Source organism: Lepisma saccharinum, chromosome 4, assembly GCF_977018435.1.
Source record: "Lepisma saccharinum chromosome 4, izLepSacc3.1, whole genome shotgun sequence".
Lineage (NCBI taxonomy): Eukaryota > Metazoa > Arthropoda > Insecta > Zygentoma > Lepismatidae > Lepisma > Lepisma saccharinum.
The window spans coordinates 107,293,928-107,313,007 of NC_139232.1; the positions used below are offsets into that span (position 1 = coordinate 107,293,928).

At 35.8% G+C, this 19,080-nt stretch overlaps 1 protein-coding gene across 3 annotated transcripts in view; it reads right to left on the reverse strand.

Moving 5' to 3' along the window:
- Positions 1–19,080, reverse strand: part of LOC145987305 (uncharacterized) — a 33,806-nt gene that overhangs the window by 1,087 nt on the left and 13,639 nt on the right. For all 3 annotated transcript variants that reach the window (XM_083121823.1, XM_083121822.1, XM_083121824.1), the window contains exons 9-12: positions 16,456–16,659; positions 10,554–10,768; positions 8,382–8,626; positions 6,379–6,505 (exon numbers count right to left, since the gene is read on the reverse strand). In XM_083121823.1, the coding sequence (XP_082977949.1) occupies positions 6,379–6,505; positions 8,382–8,626; positions 10,554–10,768; positions 16,456–16,659 (791 nt within the window). The remainder of the gene's footprint in view (positions 1–6,378; positions 6,506–8,381; positions 8,627–10,553; positions 10,769–16,455; positions 16,660–19,080) is intronic.

The window sequence follows — 19,080 nt, forward strand, 5'->3', positions numbered from 1 at the left end:
CAGCAATTTTTCATAAGACACTTGATTTTGTTTATATTAACCTTGTTCTTGAAGTACATGGAGAATAATTCACAATATTCCTTGTCAACTAAGACTAATGGAACAAATTAATCTGCCTATTCTGTATTTTACATATTAGAATTACTATAAAATACTACTGCTATGGGATTAATTTATATGTATATAAAAGAAAGAGATACTACAGCAGTGTTGCCACATGAAGGGAAATTTCCCTTTTGCAGGAAAATTCGGACCGAAATTTTAGCCAAAAGGGAAAAGGGAATTTTGATTAAGAATACCACAATTTCAGGGAAATTTTACATTTGACTACATTATTACAGTTTATGTTAAGTTCCAATTTCATATTAACATTTTCATTTTTTCTGTTCTTTTTTCTGATCCCTTGAATATAGCTTGTATATATTTATATTTCTGTTAAGTACATTGCTTTTCTGCACTTTCGGATAATAGTAACGATAAGGATTAACGATTAAATGGATTCCTGACCAGGATCCAAACCTGGTATATCTGGTCAGGAAGCGATGAAAGTGACATGTATGTGAAAAATTTAACATTTTTTATTCACACGGACATGGACCAACGGAAATACTACTACTATAGTATACTGCTTCCACCACCAGCACCACCACTAATAATAATAATAATTACAGCTACTGCTACTTCCACTACTAATACTTATTATTATTATTGTATGATTTGCTTAGGTGAAGAGAAAAATTGGTCCGAAATAGGCAATTTTACCCCTTGGAAAGGGAAATTGTGTCCTCATATTGGGGCAACACTGTACTACAGATTCCACTGGGCCTGTCTAAGGAGATTTTACTGTTTATCATTTTGAAGAACCACAATGACATTTTCAAAAAATAAATGTTAGCATTTTCTCTAATAGCAGCCTCGAGGCTCTTTCGTATAGTTCATATTAACTTTTGTATAAAATCACATTTTTCATTTTCCATTGTTTTTATGTTTCTTTAGGCTAATTGCGACAACAAGTATGAATTAGTCAAAAGAACTTGCAAAGAGACGCCCAGGTCTGAACTCTAACCAGTAACTACTGGTGGCAAAATTGTAAGTCAACAACTTAACACATGCTGCCAAGGCATCTCACTGTTTTCTAGTTACTTGTAATACACATGTATCCCCAGTATCATGTGTAAGCCTTAGGGAGATACACACCTAAATGGCCAGTGACACGTGAGACATAACTAATAACGAAATCTCATCAAGTGATTTACAATTAAGATTTCTCAAGTCATTGAACTAAGCAATATAAAAATGAATAAAATACGGTAGCAATGTCTATCCCAGTAACACAAACTTTTCCACTTCTAACACAGATTACTAGGATTAATATTCAAATATCTAACTGATCAGAAGATTCAGCCCTATAAACAACACTTAGCTCAGTATTATAATATTATAGTTGAATTGTAGAAACTGCAAAACACTTTCTTAAGCTTCATGATTACACATTAATGCACATTGTATTTCACCAATCGAGTGCATACTTGTGCAGCCTGTCATGCTGCTACGGTGTGAACGTTGCTGTTCATTGGCTTGTTCTCAGCGACATGTGTCACGTGTCACTTTGATCTGAAATCTCCTTAATTGCTATTAAAAATGTCACATGACCAAAGTTTTCATTCAAAATATTAACGTACAAGATGTTATTCAACTATGAAACCTACTTTTTTTACACAACTTTAACATAGAATCGATTAACAATTCTGAATAATTCCCAGGATAGTTGGTTTTTTTAAAAAAGTGTTAGTTGATATTTTGTGTACATCTATATACATATCTTGTGTACATACATACATATATTTTAGGGATGGACCAATATGATTTTTATTTCCGATACTGAAAAAGTACCGATATAAAATTGCAAAAGTTCTATGAAGACTCTGGATAGGTCAGCCACCACTTTCTTTAATGTCACCAGGTTATTGCAGGCTTTATTTTGCTTTTCTTTGAAAAAGAAACTGCATATTTAGGTATTTACATTATAAATGTGGACAAGGCAAAATAAACTCTCCTCTACCTCCTGGAGAAGATCAGATATCCTCAACCCTTCCACAAACATTGCCACAAGTTTGTAACCCAGTCACTGGAGAAAACAAGTTCCAAAAAATTATGCAGAATGAAACAAAATATGCCACCGACTGATTGTGTGGGGTACTGTCCTTACAAAAATCAGCAACAGCTGTGTCTTGAGTACACATGTCACTTGATGCTTAACAAGATTAGAAGGAAGATAGAGTTGTTTTCTTTCTATCTCTAGTTTTGTATATGAATTATACTTTCATGTTCATAAAAGGTATATGTTAGGAAGGTAAAATAAACTAATGAAGGACTAAAATTAAATGGTGTGACTCGGTTGTTAGCATATGCAGTGATGTAGACTTATTAGGGTATGATATAAATACAATTAAGAATAATGCTAAAATATTTTTCAAAACTGCTTAAGAGAGAGGTTTGGAAGTTAACAAAGAGAAAACTAAATATATGCTTACAGGCCGAAACCAAGTGTTAGGTAATAATCAAAATCTAATTACTGATAACAACTCGTTTCAACCAGTTTCCAAATTCAAATACTTATGAGTAATATTAACAAATGAAAATTATATTAAAGAGGAAATAAAAAGTAGGCTTAATTCGGGAAATGCATGTTACTTCTCTCTTCATAAACTTTTATCTTCTCGTTTAATATCTAAGAAACTAAAAGTTAAAATATACAGAACAGTAATTTTGCCTGTAGTATTATATGGGTATGAAACTTGGTCCCTTACATTGAAAGAGGAACATAAATTGAGAGTATTTGAAAATAAGATCCTTAGGAAAATATTTGGACCTAAAAGGGATGAGGAGACAGGTGAGTGGAGAAGGTTACATAATTTGTATTCATGTCCAGATATTATTAGAATAATTAAATTAAGAAGACTTAGGTGGGCAGGCCATGTGGCACGAATGGGAGAGGAAATAGGAGTTTACAGGATTCTTGTTGGGAAACCTGATGGTAAGAGACCTGTAGGAAGACCAAGACGAAGATTGAGGGACAACATTGAGATGGACCTAAAGGAAATTGGTAGGGACCGAAAAGAGTATATAGATCTTGCTCAAGATAGGGACAGATGGAAGGCCTTTGTTGCTGCAGCCATGAACCTTCGTGTTTAAGAAGGCTAGAGAGTTATGTTCAGTGGAATCATTTAATGGAAAACGAGAGAGTAGAAGATTCTATAGAACTGTCAATGAAATGCGAGGATTCCAAACTGGAGCATATATATGTAAGGATAAAGACGGACGACTGTTAAGTAATGACCAGGATATTTTAATTAGATGGCAGGAACATTTTAATGAACTTTTGAATGAACAAAACCAGAATGGAAGTGGAATGGAGCAAGAACAGAATCAGCATACGGAAGAAGATCAGAATGTAACAAATCCCCAGCTTAATGAACAGGAAAAGCAGGGACCTAGCCTTGAAGAAGTTAAGAGTGCCATTGAGAAGCTGAAAAACAATAGAGCGCCAGGATCTGACAAAATAACAGCAGAGATGATGAAACTTCACGGAAGGGATTTCTTGAGAAGCATTCAAAATCTACTAGATAAAATATGGAAGGATGAAGAAATCCCATCACAATGGGAAGAAGGTATAATATACCCCATATATAAGAAGGGGGATCGCCTACAAACAGAAAACTATAGAGGCATCAGCAAACTTAACACCGGATACAAAATCCTCTCTAATATACTTTTCCGAAGGCTCTCCCCGTATGTAAACAAAATAATAGGTGACTACCAATGTGGCTTTAGAGAGGGAAAATCAACCTCAGACCACATACATACAATTAGACAGATATGCGCAAAGACAAAAGAATTTGGAATAAATACATATCACCTCTATATAGATTTTAAATCTGCGTATGATACCATACGAAGGAACGAGCTGATTGAAGCCATGAGGGAATTCAACATCCCACAGAAATTAGTAAATCTAGTAGAAGAGACTCTAAAAAAAGTGCGATGTAGAGTACAAATAAGAAATCAGCTATCTCAAGAATTCGAAACAAAACAAGGATTGCGTCAAGGAGATGCCCTGTCATGTATGCTATTCAATATTGCACTAGAAAAGGCTGTCAGAGAATCAGGCATAGACACTAGAGGAACTATAATAAACAAGTCAGTGCAAATGATGGCATATGCAGATGATGTGGTTATAATAGCTAGAACAACAAGAGCATTGCGTGAAGCTGTAGCTAATCTCCTTACAGCAGCACAAAAAATGGGGCTTGCAGTAAATGCTGCTAAAACAAAATATATGGAAATAACCAAGGTGCATACTAGTACTACACATCTTGAAGTTAACGGGCTCTCCTTCGAGAGAGTACAGGAATTTAAATATCTTGGTGTGTATATAACAGAAAAAGGAGATTCTCTGACAGAGATTCAACACAGAATAAGTGTGGCAAATAGAAGTTACTTTGGACTTGGAAAACATATGAAGTCCCGGTATATCAGAAGGAAAACAAAAGTTAAGCTATACAAAACGTTAATAAGACCTATTTTAATGTATGGATGTGAATCATGGATTATAACTAAGAATGCTGAGACAATGATCGGAAGTTTTGAAAGGAAGATCCTGCGCAGGATCTATGGTCCTATATGTGAAAACGGATTTTGGAGAAGAAGATACAATAATGAACTATATCAACTCTACCAAGATATAGATATTGTGAAGGAAATTAAACTAATACGGTTAAGGTGGCTAGGACATATATACCGAATGCCAGATAACTCGATGTGCAAAAAGATAACGTTTATGCATATGGAGGGCAGGAGAAAAGTAGGAAGACCACCTCTAAGGTGGGTTGATTCGGTAGAAGAGGACCTAAGTATGCTGGGAGTTGGAGAAGGAAGGCGCTGGATAGAGATGGATGGCGGAAGATTCTGAAGGAGGCCAAGGCCTGTGATGGGCTGTAGTGCCAGAAAAGAAGAAGAAGAAGAGAGTTATGTTCATAAAATTAATAACAAAATGGCAGGATTTTGAACCAAGTTACAGCCAGTGCATGAAGTGGAAATTCCTAGCTGGGAGACGCTTGATCATTTTTGGTAAAAGTACAGGGGAGAGATGCTTTTATGAAAATTTTTCTGACTGGGTCATAGCCTTCACACAGGAAATCCATGTTCTCCCCCTCCTCCCAACTTTAAGCACTGGTGTCAGCCTATTTATGAAAATATTGGATCAGTAAACTTAATTGCAATAAATACACACCAGTGTGTGTACAACTTTGCCAAAACAAAATTCCCGGATTTTTCCAGATCAGGAACCATAATCTTCCAGACTAAAGTCATTAGAGCAAACCACGTATTTAAACACGTAAGAATGTCACTATATTTTATCTAAAACCACACTCAGAATTCCACTTAACCAAGTTTTTAGAGTATTAACTTCATGAGTAAAAGGTATAAGAAGAAGGGAAACTGAATAGAAATTGAGTGTTCAAAAGGGGTATCTGGGGTAAGCTTCTACGTTAATACTTGGCATGTATTGACTTATGGTTAAGTTTAGTAAGTCATAATATCTACGAAACAAATCAAAAATTGTGAACAAAAGTAGGAAATTCCAATAACCACTTACTGTATTAGTTATATACATGAAAACAATTCAAAACATGACCTTTCCTAGAGTATTTAATATACAATTTCTACTGTAACTACCAGTATTACTCAGTACATCAAATTGAAATTTTCTTCCTTGTCCTCTTTTGTTTGTTTAAAAGCCTACTTTTAGTGCACTGCTAAAAAAATGTAGATTCTTTCCAAAAACATGGTAAATTTCCCTGACATTTCCATGACTTTTTTCAGAAAAAGTAAATTCCCTGATTTTTACAGAATTTCTAGGTTTTCCAGACTGGTAGTTGTTGCCCTCTGCTTACTGATATTTTTTATTTCAATTCATGACTATCATGTTATGGAAAATGAAAATGGCTATTGACAATTCACCTACTGTAATTTTGTCATTGGGTGTACAATCCTATGCTTGCCTAAGGAACAAATCTGCACTAATACTAAAGCAGTTGTCCTCTGCTTGTTTGAATTTTAGTCATTTCTTCAACCCACACATTGCGGAAAACGGAGTGACTGAACATGGTGGACATTTTGCCTGCTATTATTTTTATTCTGGCTGTGCACCGTGTTTCATAATTAAAGACTATTTCAATGTGTGTGTTTTTGGCTTCCCACTTATGGTAGATCCTGTAACCATATGTTACTTGGTGGTGACAATAAGTACATATAATAGGCTCTCAAACGTACATGCTAAGAAAATACTATGATACAGTATTTCATTCAACTCACCATTCACGAAAACTCATTTGCAACATTTCAAATGCCATGCTACTATTTAGAACCATGTCCATTTCTTTTAATTTTGGAACCAGCTTCATACACTTCTTATCACTTTCTTCAAGTGCACGAACCATTTCTGAAATTGAACAAAGTTTTAATATAATCACTAACAGATGGAGAGTGAAATTTCAGATAAAAAACTAATGTATTGAAATCAGCTATGTTGTATCTAAAGATATCCGTTTGGCATTTACGCAGTTCATTAGAGTGAATTACCAGCTAAGTGTTTTTTCACTACGATAACAAAAAAAATACGGTTTGCAATTTTTTATGAAATATGTGACACGGCTTTTCCTTTTTTACAGGCATTACTTGTTAATAGCACTAAAACGAAATTTCAACAATGAGTTCATTTCAAATGGGGAGACAGGGAATAAATTATTTGAGATAATACAGAGACATGCACCAAATGAAATTATAGAATTTTCACATATTAGCAATGTAATGATGAGAAAGTCCCGCACCGTGGCTGTGTGGTCTAAGGCATCATGATATTGGGCACAGTTTGAATCTCTTGGAAGAAGCTAATAACTTTTCTCCTGAGATTTTGGTCTGTGCATGGGACTGGTGGCCACCCACCATGACAGAATTCGCGAGCTACAAATGAGTAGCGTAACCCAGTCATGGAAACCTACAGCGACTGGGGTTTGTCATGCTGACCACATGTCACCCTGTAATTGGTTGGATGATCTCCCACCTCGACAGATGAGAGTGAGGCCAGCAGTCGTTAGGTATACTCTGGACTTCACGGGCTGTTGTGCCACGGGTAGGGATGTGACGAAGCTGAAAATTTACCGATGCCGATGTACTCACCGATAATATTTGGAACCGATACCGATGCTGATATTTAACCGATTCCGATACATAAGATTATTAAACAGAAATGGGATGTTATTTTCAGCATGACAAAAATAAATTTGCTATGTACATTTCTAATGCATATCATATGTATATACATATATATTCTCAACAGATGCGAATGTACATTTACATCTACAAAATGTTATGTGAACCTTTAAGAAGAACATGGATTCTCAAGAGATTAAACATTGGTACACAAGCAGTTCTTTGAAATGCAAAATGAATTCCTGTTCTGCCAGATTCAACTTCAGAAACACGAGATTTGGAAGCACTTCAGGAAGTAACCTACTACTTCTCTTATCGCAAATCTGATCAGCAACACTGAACACTCAATCACTGAATACTGATGCAGCAGGTATGCCCAAGTATTTTCTCAGCACTTGCTTCAGGTTTGAATACTCATTTTTGAATTTCCAATACAACAGCAATGTACTGTTTTATTTCCGATTTTGTGTTAGGTTGATCCTCTGAATGAGTTTGCAATAATTTTATTATAAAAACTCTACAATAATGACGAATCATAACTAAATTTTCAATAAATCTTACAAAACTAGAATATAAAACTTATTAGAAGGTAAAAACTCTAGTATAATCTGTACCGGTTTAAATATCGGATTTTTGCCGATTCCGATACTGATGCCGATGTGTCAATTTCGGCCGATTTTCATACATCTGTAATCGGCTTCGGCACATCCCTAGCCACGGGTTATATAATGTTGAGAAAAGAAGAACATTTTCAAAGATAATCCAACATTAATATTTAAAATATATCATTGTAACAAACTTTTCATAACAGGTTCTTGTAATTGTTAATATTGGAAATTGTTATATATATTATATAAATTGGAAAATTAAGTATGCAGCCATGAGCTAAATTGGCCATAATTTCAAATTATATATACGTATTGTTGCCATGGCTACTTATTGTTGATTTTAATTATACAAATTCTGTTAGTAAACACAATAGTAAAAAAGAAAGACATAAGTGGCAATGAGGATATTATTAAGCTTAATGAAAACCTTTGTAAGTCAAGTTGAATGCTACTTGAAAACAAATTTTACTTGTTATACTTGTACCGAACTGAACTAACCTTCCAGCCAATCTTGGTCTCTACAATTGCAAACGCCACCTTCAATTACAGCCTTCTTCTCTTTTATCATTCTTTGAAATTGTGACTTCCGAAATACCTTCTCCATCAACGACAATATAACTACAAGCGAGGAAGCATTTGGAGCAGAATCCAACAGCTTCACTATTTCTTTAGAACTGTTGTCACACAAGTGAAGCTCAATCATGCAGTGGATCAATGGTGTTCTGGTCTGGACTGAATCATCACTGAAAGAGAAAGGGAAGTACAAATGTCAATAGAAGCTTTAAAGAAAATGATAAATGAAATTCAGCTTTATATTCATAAAATTTGGTTCTCCACTACAGACTATTTTTACACGTACAAAATACTGATAAAGTACTAAATATTCTGGCACACCCATCCCGGACTGTGTGGTCTAAGGCGTCATGCTCTGGGCTCCGGCTATGGGATGCGTGGAGGTTCAAGTCCCCTGAGGGAAGTGTAACAAATTCTACGAGTGGAGGTTCATCGTGCTAACATTTCACCCCGTAACTGGTTGGGTGATCTCCCCCCTCCGCAGGTGGGAGTAAGGGGTGACAGTTGGTATGTAGGCCCTGGCCCTCACGGGCTGTTGTGTCATGGGTTTTAAGGTACAAAATTATGGTCGGGAAAGGAAACAAAAGGTTCTGAAAATGTTTTCACAAAGTTGCTCATAAAATGCCTTTATTCAATGTTCTCTTTTTCTGTGTGTTCTGTATATAATGCACGTGGACCGCATAGAGAACTGTGGTTCTGCCGAATAGGTCTTGTTGAAGTTTGTGTCCTTTCTCGTGGGTCTTGCTACATTATCTTGGGAACTGTTGGGGCTGCAATGATTATATTATAACATTTTTATAGATCTCGTTCTGCTCTACAAAATGAGTCTATAGGATTCTATGTAGTTGCTCAAGAAGAGTGAATATTATTTATTTTTCTGTCCAAATTTTTAACAAAACATGAAAGAAGTGTGTTCATTTTACTTGATTTCATGTTCTAAAATACATATCTCAAACAATCGGTATGAAAACAGCTATATTTTTGGAAAGGTACTGAACCTTAAAATCCCTCCCCTAGTTATTATTCTACCACACCCAAAATATAAGGTTCATTCAAATAAAATTTAAGACTGACACTTTTTGCACATGTACACATAAAACCCAGTTTATGTAATTCAGACATAAGCACGTACAGAACATTCAAGAATGCAATATGAGTGCATCAATGACACCTGGGTCATGGATATAATGCCTCACAAGCATAATTTCACACAACGTAAGGTGTAAAAATAAAATATATGCTTCACTTTTACACACAACATGAACTGCAAAAGTTCAAGTCATGTTCTCATGCAAATATGAACACTAGCGTATACTGTGCGAGTCATATGATTTGTCTCTCCGGACACACAGGAGATATGCAATAGCAATTTAAGCAGAAAATGTATTTGCCATATTATAAAGGTCCATGCTGTCATTGTCATCAATGTTTCCAAGGCAACAAATCCAGTTGCGGTAGCACTCTGAGAATTCCATACAGATAAAGCAGCAGAAGTGAAGGGTGAGGTGAAACCAGGGTTGGCTTGGTAGCTCAATTGGTAGAGCAATTGCACTGCATGGCAGAGGTCCATGTTTGAGTCAAGTTCCAGTCTATATTTTCCGCTAAAGTTTCTACATCCCATGATGCGAGTTGGAATATTCAAATGTGTGTCTTCCATGCAAGTTTTGTAACACTGAGTAGGAATTGTGTATATATATATTTTTTTATATTAAGCACTTTTCCTGGTCCTGTAGGCTAATCACAACAAAGGGGAGGGGGAGGGTGATTACATGAAATTAATGGACATGCCTGCCAGGACTCAAACCCTGAACCTTCGGCAGAGACGCCGTAAGTCAACCACTCAAAAAGCTTGACCACAGAGATGGCAAATGAATATACATAGATAATGTACAGTCATGGAAAAAAGTATTTACACCATAGAGCTTTAATGCCAGTACTCTTATAAGAGAAGTACTTATTTCCATTGATATAGGCACTCATTTTGAAAAAAAAAAAATCCCCGACTTGTCCGCGTCAGTGGGAACCTCATAAAACAATATTTAATTTATGAAATACTTTAAAATAAAACTGGATTATAATTTCCTTTATATTACTTACAGTATGAACATGTCATTCTTGAATAGTTCCATGGGTAAGCCTCTAAATGCACGAACTTCACTCATGAGGACATCTCTCAGTTTGTGCTGCGGCAAACTAGTCTGCGATTTCACCGGAGCAAGCACATTTTTTATTTCCTTTTGGATGGTCAACAGTTTATTGTATGATAATTCGTTGGATGCCTTCGAGTGGACAATTTTGGACATCTTTTCTTCCTACAAAAAAATAAGGAAATGCCTACATATTCGAGCTACTCCCAGTACATTGCAAATACAGAATGCCCCAAAAATCGTCCAGCTAGATGTTTACTCTATGGTCAGAAACAAAAAAAGAAAAGTTTATTTTAAATGTTCGTAGCATAACATTTCATTTTACATGGAACACAGTATTTTAAGAATGAATAATGTAAGTACTTGGCTTTCACTTGATTGATTCTGGCATATATTTGTTCCTTAAACATATTTACATTTCTAGAACATTTAAGAGAAAAATGCAGGCTCGATCAGGACTTGACTCGGGGTCTCTGGCATTCCATGCTATTGCTCTGCTATTGATTTCATTGTTTTACCTTTGTAAAATCATAATGTAAATAGACAGCTCCACACTGGGAGATTCCTGGCACTGCCAACGTTGTCAGTTTTTCTAAGGCAACAGATTCTGTTGCTGTACCACAGACCTAGACCATTCCACACAGGAAGCTAAAAAACAGGAAAATACTAGGGCTGGTTCAGTAGTTCAATTGGCACACCAATGGCAAGATATGACAGAGACCAGGACTGAAGTCTTCATTGAGTCTGCATTTCTCTCTTAAATTGGTACATCTTCTCTGCATGTACCAAATTACAAGGTGAATATTTCCAATGTTTCAGCCTTTAGTGGGTGAGGTAACAAGGATAATGACTGATGTTTGGATGGTCAAATGTTGGATTTATGTAAATAAAGTTTCATATTTCCACATTGCCGTCCAATTAAGGTGAAGAGTGACAGTTTCACACCAGGAATGCATTTATTTCAATATTGTTGGAATGGGCACCACTACTAAAAAACATAGTAGAAGAGAGTTTGAATTTCTCCCTGTTTCAAGTGGAAGTGTTTTTTTAAGTTCATTACTTAGCTAGATAGGATCTGTAAAGAATACGATGATTAATTATTTATAGACTCCCACATATTCATTGTGGACAAATAACTTCAACTTGAAGTTAGGGCTAATTAAATGGACGTTTTGACTTTTCCTAACACAAACATAATATTCAACCTATCCTGTTTCCGTTTATGTGTTTTTCTACACCATCGGAAGTTTCATATTTCCAAGAGAAGAAGTAAAATAATATTCCCATTAAGTGTAATATTAAGCTTTCTCCCCCTCCTACGACCATCCAGCGCACAAACCTCTTTCCCCAGCTTGCCAGGGAGAAAGGTCGGTGGAGAAGGAGCAGTTTCGGGTCATTGGGAGCGGCTGGACATTGAAACCATTCCTTAAGCTGCCAAAGAAGAATTATCAAGATTGGGCCTTGCACAACACCTCAATATCACAGGCCATACCATCTACGTCACCTCAGCCTATAGGCTCCGTCACAGAGAATATCATCAAGGAATGATCCAGCAGCAACCAGCACTAAACTTCAGATGCTGGAGAAGCTCAACCCCACTTGGCACCTGGTACTTTTAGTACCCAATTAATTTGGTAATAATTAATTGTTTGGGTTATCTCATAGCACGGACCAAGGACAATCTCATGAACTTTGGCTTCTCATTTTGAAGAACAATCAAGAAAATACATGCATTGAAACACGGACACAAGAGTAGCATCTGGTGAACTTCTCTCAAATTAAGTAAGCCAACTACATAGGTAGTATAAAAGTTTTTCTGGAAACGAATACGGGATGGTAAAAAAGTTCCGAGACTTTGTTTTGAGCTATTTTTCTCGTATTATTTACTTTTCTTTATGTTTGCTGTGGAATTCTTTGTTTAATTTTAGACTATAAAGCGTGATCGTGTTCACATCCTCCCCGATGAAATGAAAGAAAAGGGATTGTTGAAAGGACGTTGTTTGCTTTGGTTGGTTGCAGGTGACTGTCTTCAAAAAGTTCTCTTTACTGATGAGAAGATCTTCACCATGGATAATGTGCACAACTGTCAATTACTGAAGAAGGGAGAGAAGAATTCCGCTGCTGCAATGTTGTCTCTTGCCATCATTTTCCAACGTCGGTGATGATTTGGGTATTCATATGTGGTAAAATTAACACTGCTATGTATCCAAATTGTTCTCCATGATATTTTGGAAACGTGAGTAGCAGAGCACTTTGGTGAAGATGGATTCATGCTTCAGCAAGACTGAACTCCAGCACATTCATCTCGATCAACAATAGAATTTTTGTGTGAAGAACTGCTTCATGGCTTTTGCAGCAAGGACGTTTGGCCTTCAAATTCACTGGTCTTGAATGTCATGGATTACTGTGTGTGGTCGATTATGGAGAAGAACATTTCTTGTGTTCCATACAAATCAGATTTAAGACATGCATAGCATGGAATTATTGTCAAACAGTGTGCAACCATTGCTAGTCTCCGAACTTTTCCACCCTCCTGCACAGTGTCCAGAATAAATGATCAATTATGAATGGTGAAGTCAACAGGCTTATTAGTTACAATACTGTTGTAAATATAGACCTTTGGAAAATCATCTCTTTCTCCTATCAAGGAAGAACAATGGAGTGGCTGAAAGAGAAACTGAATCAATATATTTAACTTACAAAACCTGATTTATTAATTACAATTTTATAGCCATAAAAATAACAAAATGACAGAATTTTGCACAAAGTTGCACCTTATTTATCAATGTTATTATTATTAGGGCCAGAGACTTTATGTTATAACATATCTTTTATTTGGCTTCGGATCAGATAATGGAGGAGAGATCTTTACGTATCTGATGAAAATCAGCCAAAATAGATGAACTTGATAAGGCATGTTTTGACATATTTTACCAGTTTCGAGTTCTTACAACACATTTCTACAATTTTCTCGTAATAAGGCATATTTCTGTATAATCTCGTAATTATCTTGCATATAATTGGTTATTTTATAATTTATTCTTCATAATTTTAGTGTAATGGATAGTTTATATTATCAATGGCTGGATAAGGAAACTACGGACGAAGAAATTAAAACAGATGCAGTCTAGAACAATAATAACCTCCTCCCCCACTTTTTTTATCCAACCAACAATTGATAGCCGTGTGAACATTGTTGAGGTAAAATGTTCTGTCATTGTTGTGCGGGCACGAGAACTACCGGACAGTAAGCAAACACGTTTCAATTGTTCTTGTTTCTTTATCTTTTCCTCGCTTCTCACAACAATCAGTCACAAGTAAAAAAACATTCCGTACATTACAGCCCCTACTCAATCGGCAATCGAGAGTATGGGAGCTTCAAGATCACTTGTTGTTGAAGCCAGGCACGAATTACTGTGTAACAGTGCGACTGAATAGAATGCCACGAACAGGAACTTGGAAGATTGCAAAGTGCATTGTTGAACGGAAATGTATTTAGTGTAACTTGTTCTGACAAATATTTTGTAGGCTGCTTTTCAGATTCTATATAGTTAAAATCTGCCTTAAATAGTTGGGTTTGTGTATTAATTGCCTAGATTTACTAGAACTGTAACGAGCTGCCAATTATGCTTTAAAGTTCAAATCACAAACCCTGAGACCTTCTGTAAACAAAACCACCTGCATGCAGAAAGCATTGCAAACTCATAGAAGTAAAATAATCCACACGAAAATCCAGCGTTGTTACAGGATTCATTACGTAAGGTAAAACAATGGCCAATTTGTAGTATGGGATACGCTGCGGCAAATGAAGTCTCACTTTAAACCCAATGCTCTTTCTTTTTGAACTTATTGCTTCACCTTTATGGTTAACTCTTTGCACCAATTTCCCATAAATTTGGCTTCTTTCTTGCATGTGAATTGAATATATTTTACTTGCATTTTTTTAGACAAAATGATATAACATGGTAATGTATATTTCTAAGGATGTTATAGATAGGAGTGTATTTGAAATTTATTTGTAGATTTCATGTAAATTGTATCTTATGTAAATAAAATATATAATGGGCATAAACAGCCATATGCATTGCTGTAAGTCCAATAAATATATTGATGATGATGATCAAAACAAGACAAAGAAAGTTCGTAAATTTATTGCGGTTGGAAACTTTGACAAGCATCCTAATAACGATTTTTGTTCTGCCAAATATAGTGCACTTCGTAAAATAACTTGGTGACATGGCAAGGCAAGATAAGTGTGAACATTTTGTAGTAATATGCATTGTAACTTTCAATGAGCTTAGAGATTTGTGTACATAATGATATTTTATAACATTTGGTTATTTTCTAAACATAATCATGTGAACAGCAAGGAAGTAGTGCAACTTAGTAATATTTCCTGACTTATCCTTAGAAAAATAACATGCCGAGTTCTATGCGTGCGGGAAAGTCTCCGTGTTCTCAGAGCTTGTTTTCAAAACACCAGCAAGGACAGCCTTTGAAAAGGGGTGAGAAACAGATTCTACTCAATATTTATGTAACGTTCTGTCAGTGGTATCCTGAGAAACCAGTAAATGAAGTGGTTAAGTTGGTATCCCAGTGCAGTGGTGTGTCAATGTCTGCAGTTTTAAGGGTTATGAAAGAGCGGAAGAGTAAAATGTATGCGGCTGCATATTCGTATGATGTTTTGAGAGCGGGTTCTCACATTCAGAGGCTCTTATATAAACTGAATAGGTGCAGCGAACTATGAGTGTAACAGCCGATGATTGTGGTCATGAATCAGCTGACGCGGAGTGATACATCGAATCGGTGAGACCGTTTGTTTACAGGTCTCAGGGTTGGTGATTTACACTTTAGTTTCCACAAAGGTGTAAATCTGACATAATAGTAAATGAAACTTCGGATAATTGCACTGAACCTCACAATATTTTCAGTATTTCCCCTCTACATTCTTCAAAGGAATTCTGATTTCATTTAATACCCCACCTCCACCCTAGTCGATCTTCCCTGGAAAATACACTGACTTCTCATGTAATGATAAATTCGAAACTACTGTTGGGCATTTTTTGGCTTCACTGGGAATATTTCTGCATTTATCCGACATATTTTTAATTTTTATGACATATTTTTCAACATAATTACATACATATTTTACAGTTTGATGGGACACTAACTGATTACCTGGCATTGCCCGGGTATTTATTTATTCCAATCTTGTATTAGACAGGAAAATAATGAATTCTAACTATAGTGTAAAATGTAACTAATTTTAAATGTGACCAATTAGCTTAGCGACTCTGAAAACTATGGATTCGATACTAATCTAGGTAATTTGTGTCATCTTATTATTCACCCCCTCTCACCCCCCATGCAGATAGGTGATGAACTTGAACTGCGTTGGATTGGGAGTGTCATGAAAACTATGGATTCCACATTAATATCGGTCGTTTTCGCAACACAGCCTGAATGTTAGACAACCTGAGAAACAATATTGTTGTGCAGGATTGCATAGAGTCACAGATGTCTGTTTGTGCGGAATTTAATATCGGTCGTTTTGGATTATTTTTACATGTCACCCCTTCCCACCCCACCCCTAAGGGTGTCTTACCCCAAAAGTATTCTTTCCAGATTGCAAGTGATGTGTGTACCAAGTTTGGTTGAAATTGCTCCAGCCGTTCGAGAGTTATGCCGGAACAAACAAATATACACACCCACACACACACACATCCATTTTTATATATATATAGAAGATAAAGTCCAGGGGCCTAATTATTATTATTATTATTATTATTATTGGAAAGGTGGTCATGTAACATGTCACAATGGAGCATAATTTCACAAGAAACACAACTTACTGTTGTGAGTTCAAAAGCCTTAATTATTTCATATATTTCCCTAGTCTTCTTTTCTGTGTCTTGACTTTCCCTAGATTTATGTTCTAGTTCCTCCACACTATCCTCAAGAACCGCTTTATATGTTTTCAGCGTGTCTCCTTCAAGGGTTGTGTCCACTACTTGTACAGCAAGGTCCAAAACTTCATTATTTGAAGAAACTTGAACCTACAAAAGAATTACTGATTGAAACACTTCCAATATTAAGGACATCAAATTAATACATTTCTAACTTCATACAGACACATGCAAAGTCTACAAAAATGCAATAAAAATAATGCATTCATGTGAGCTTTAAAATGACATTATTTTAACTTCTTCTCTGACTGAATTAAAATCAAATTTTGGAAACGTTCAGATGTCAAATAGAGATGAGATATATATATGGTACTAATATTGATTCCTTCAGATTTGATACCAAAACTTGAGAACCCTGTAGCAATTTAAAAGTTGTTCACTATATTTATAAATGCTTGAATAGAAAATAATGTGAGTGAGAGAACATGTCCTTCATGTACATCTATCCTACAATGTTCATAGTTTCTGTTTTAAAAATCTTTATGGGATGTTTCAGACCCAAGAAACAAGCGACATGTCACTTGTAAAATGAGCCAATCAACAATGTTTCACGCCATAGCAACATAACAGGCTGCACAAGCCTGCATTTGATTGGTGAAATCCTCAAGCAACACATTCAGAGATACAGTATTCAAGTCGTTATTTAATCTGAAAATCTACATTTGCAATACAATATTGGTGTAGAATCTATGAAAATTGGACTTTTTTTCCTGGATATTCGAGTCTGGTAAATTGGGTCCGCTACTACCAACTAAGCCAGACAAAAGGAAATAGACACCAAAACTAAACTACAAGTGTGTAAGCCAGTAGTTGAACCAATTTTACTATATGGAAGTGAAAGCTGGCCAGTAAGAGGGAAAGAAGTAAGACAAATAACGACAGCAGATATGAAATGCTTCTATAGAATAGTTGGTAAAACAAGAAGAGATAAAGTATACAACGAAAGAATCAGAGAAGAATTAAACCAGAAGCCAATAGAAGAAAAACTAACACAAAGACAATTAAAATTGTTCGGACATGTGGTAAGAATGGACGAAGATAGAAAAGCAAAACAATTTATGGAAGCTAGAACAGAGGAAAGGAGAACAAGAGGAAGACCCCGGAAGACATTTGAAAAAGGAATAGAAGAAATAGGACAAAAGAAATGAGAGAAATGAAGAGGATGGCAAAGGAAAGGGAGAGATGGAAGGAGTGGATGAAGGCAACCCCAACGCTGAGGCAAAAGGGCAAAGAGGAAGAAGAAATTGTGTCAGCACTGCAGAGGATATAATTTTGTTGTGAAGTTAATAACTTTTCTTTCTATTTTAGTTATTTTACGTCTCTTCCCTGCCACTGTTTGGCTAAATCTTGACAATAAGGATGAGTGATGATTAGATGAAATTTATGGAGGGACACTCACAAAGAACATCCATGCCCAAGTTGGGATTCAAATCCAGGAACTTCAGCGGTGAGATTGAACGCAAACTACTTAATGTGCTCGGCCACCAAGTTAGTACCAGAAATATAAAATACTATATTAAACAAGGTGTCTACCAAAATAACAAATCCAAAATTCTTGACTTATTCATGACTTTTTCTTGACCTTATTTTTTCCTAACATTATTTAATCGACCCCTACTTAGGTATAGTTGGAAATTAAGAAAATATATATTTTTATTCAATGGAAAACTCCTACCATAAGACAAGTTAAGATGAAAACTGAAGGTGTACTTTAACAAGAGATTTAGACTTAAAATAACATATTGTAGCTTGGTGTGTATTACTCATTATTAAATAAAATAAACAACGTTAAATTGTATTAAGTTAGTTTACACTACTTATATGAGTGAGTATGAAGCCTTTTTTGGAACAACGTTTCAGGGTCCAACTGCCACCTTCACCAGGTTCGTAAATATTTTCCTAAGCACTGAACATCAGCGTCAAAAAGTGTTAAAAGAGGATTAGGTTGAAGGTAGGGTTGAAAAACACTTAAAACTATCCCTGATACATTCCTAATTAAAAAACTCCTCATATTAAAATCCCGTGAAGACAGACCACTTATTTCGATTGAAACCACTTAAAAAACGGGAACAAATGAAATCGATAAAACCCACGTCAGTTGCAAGGTCAGCACTGGTGAACAGCACCAATCTGATGTGAGGTGAAAGCTGCTTCCCCTCCTATTACGTCACCATTCTAGTATAAATTCTCGTTCTTCGCCGGCCGCTCGGATGACGTCCGGAGTAACATGAAAGCTGATCTTAGGTTCTGTTTGTCAACCTAATCCTCTTTTAACACTTTTTGATGCGGCACTATGTTCAGTGCTTAGGAAAATATTTACTAACGTTGTTGAAAAAAAAAAAAAAAAGGCTTCATACTCACTAACGTAAGTAGTGTAAACTAACTTAATACAACTGAATGTTGTTTATTTTAGATTTAGACTTGCTTTCATTATTAATGCATGTAAAAATTAATGCTTCAGACTTCATCCTAGATGGGGAATGGCCACATTACTTTATTTAATATTTATAC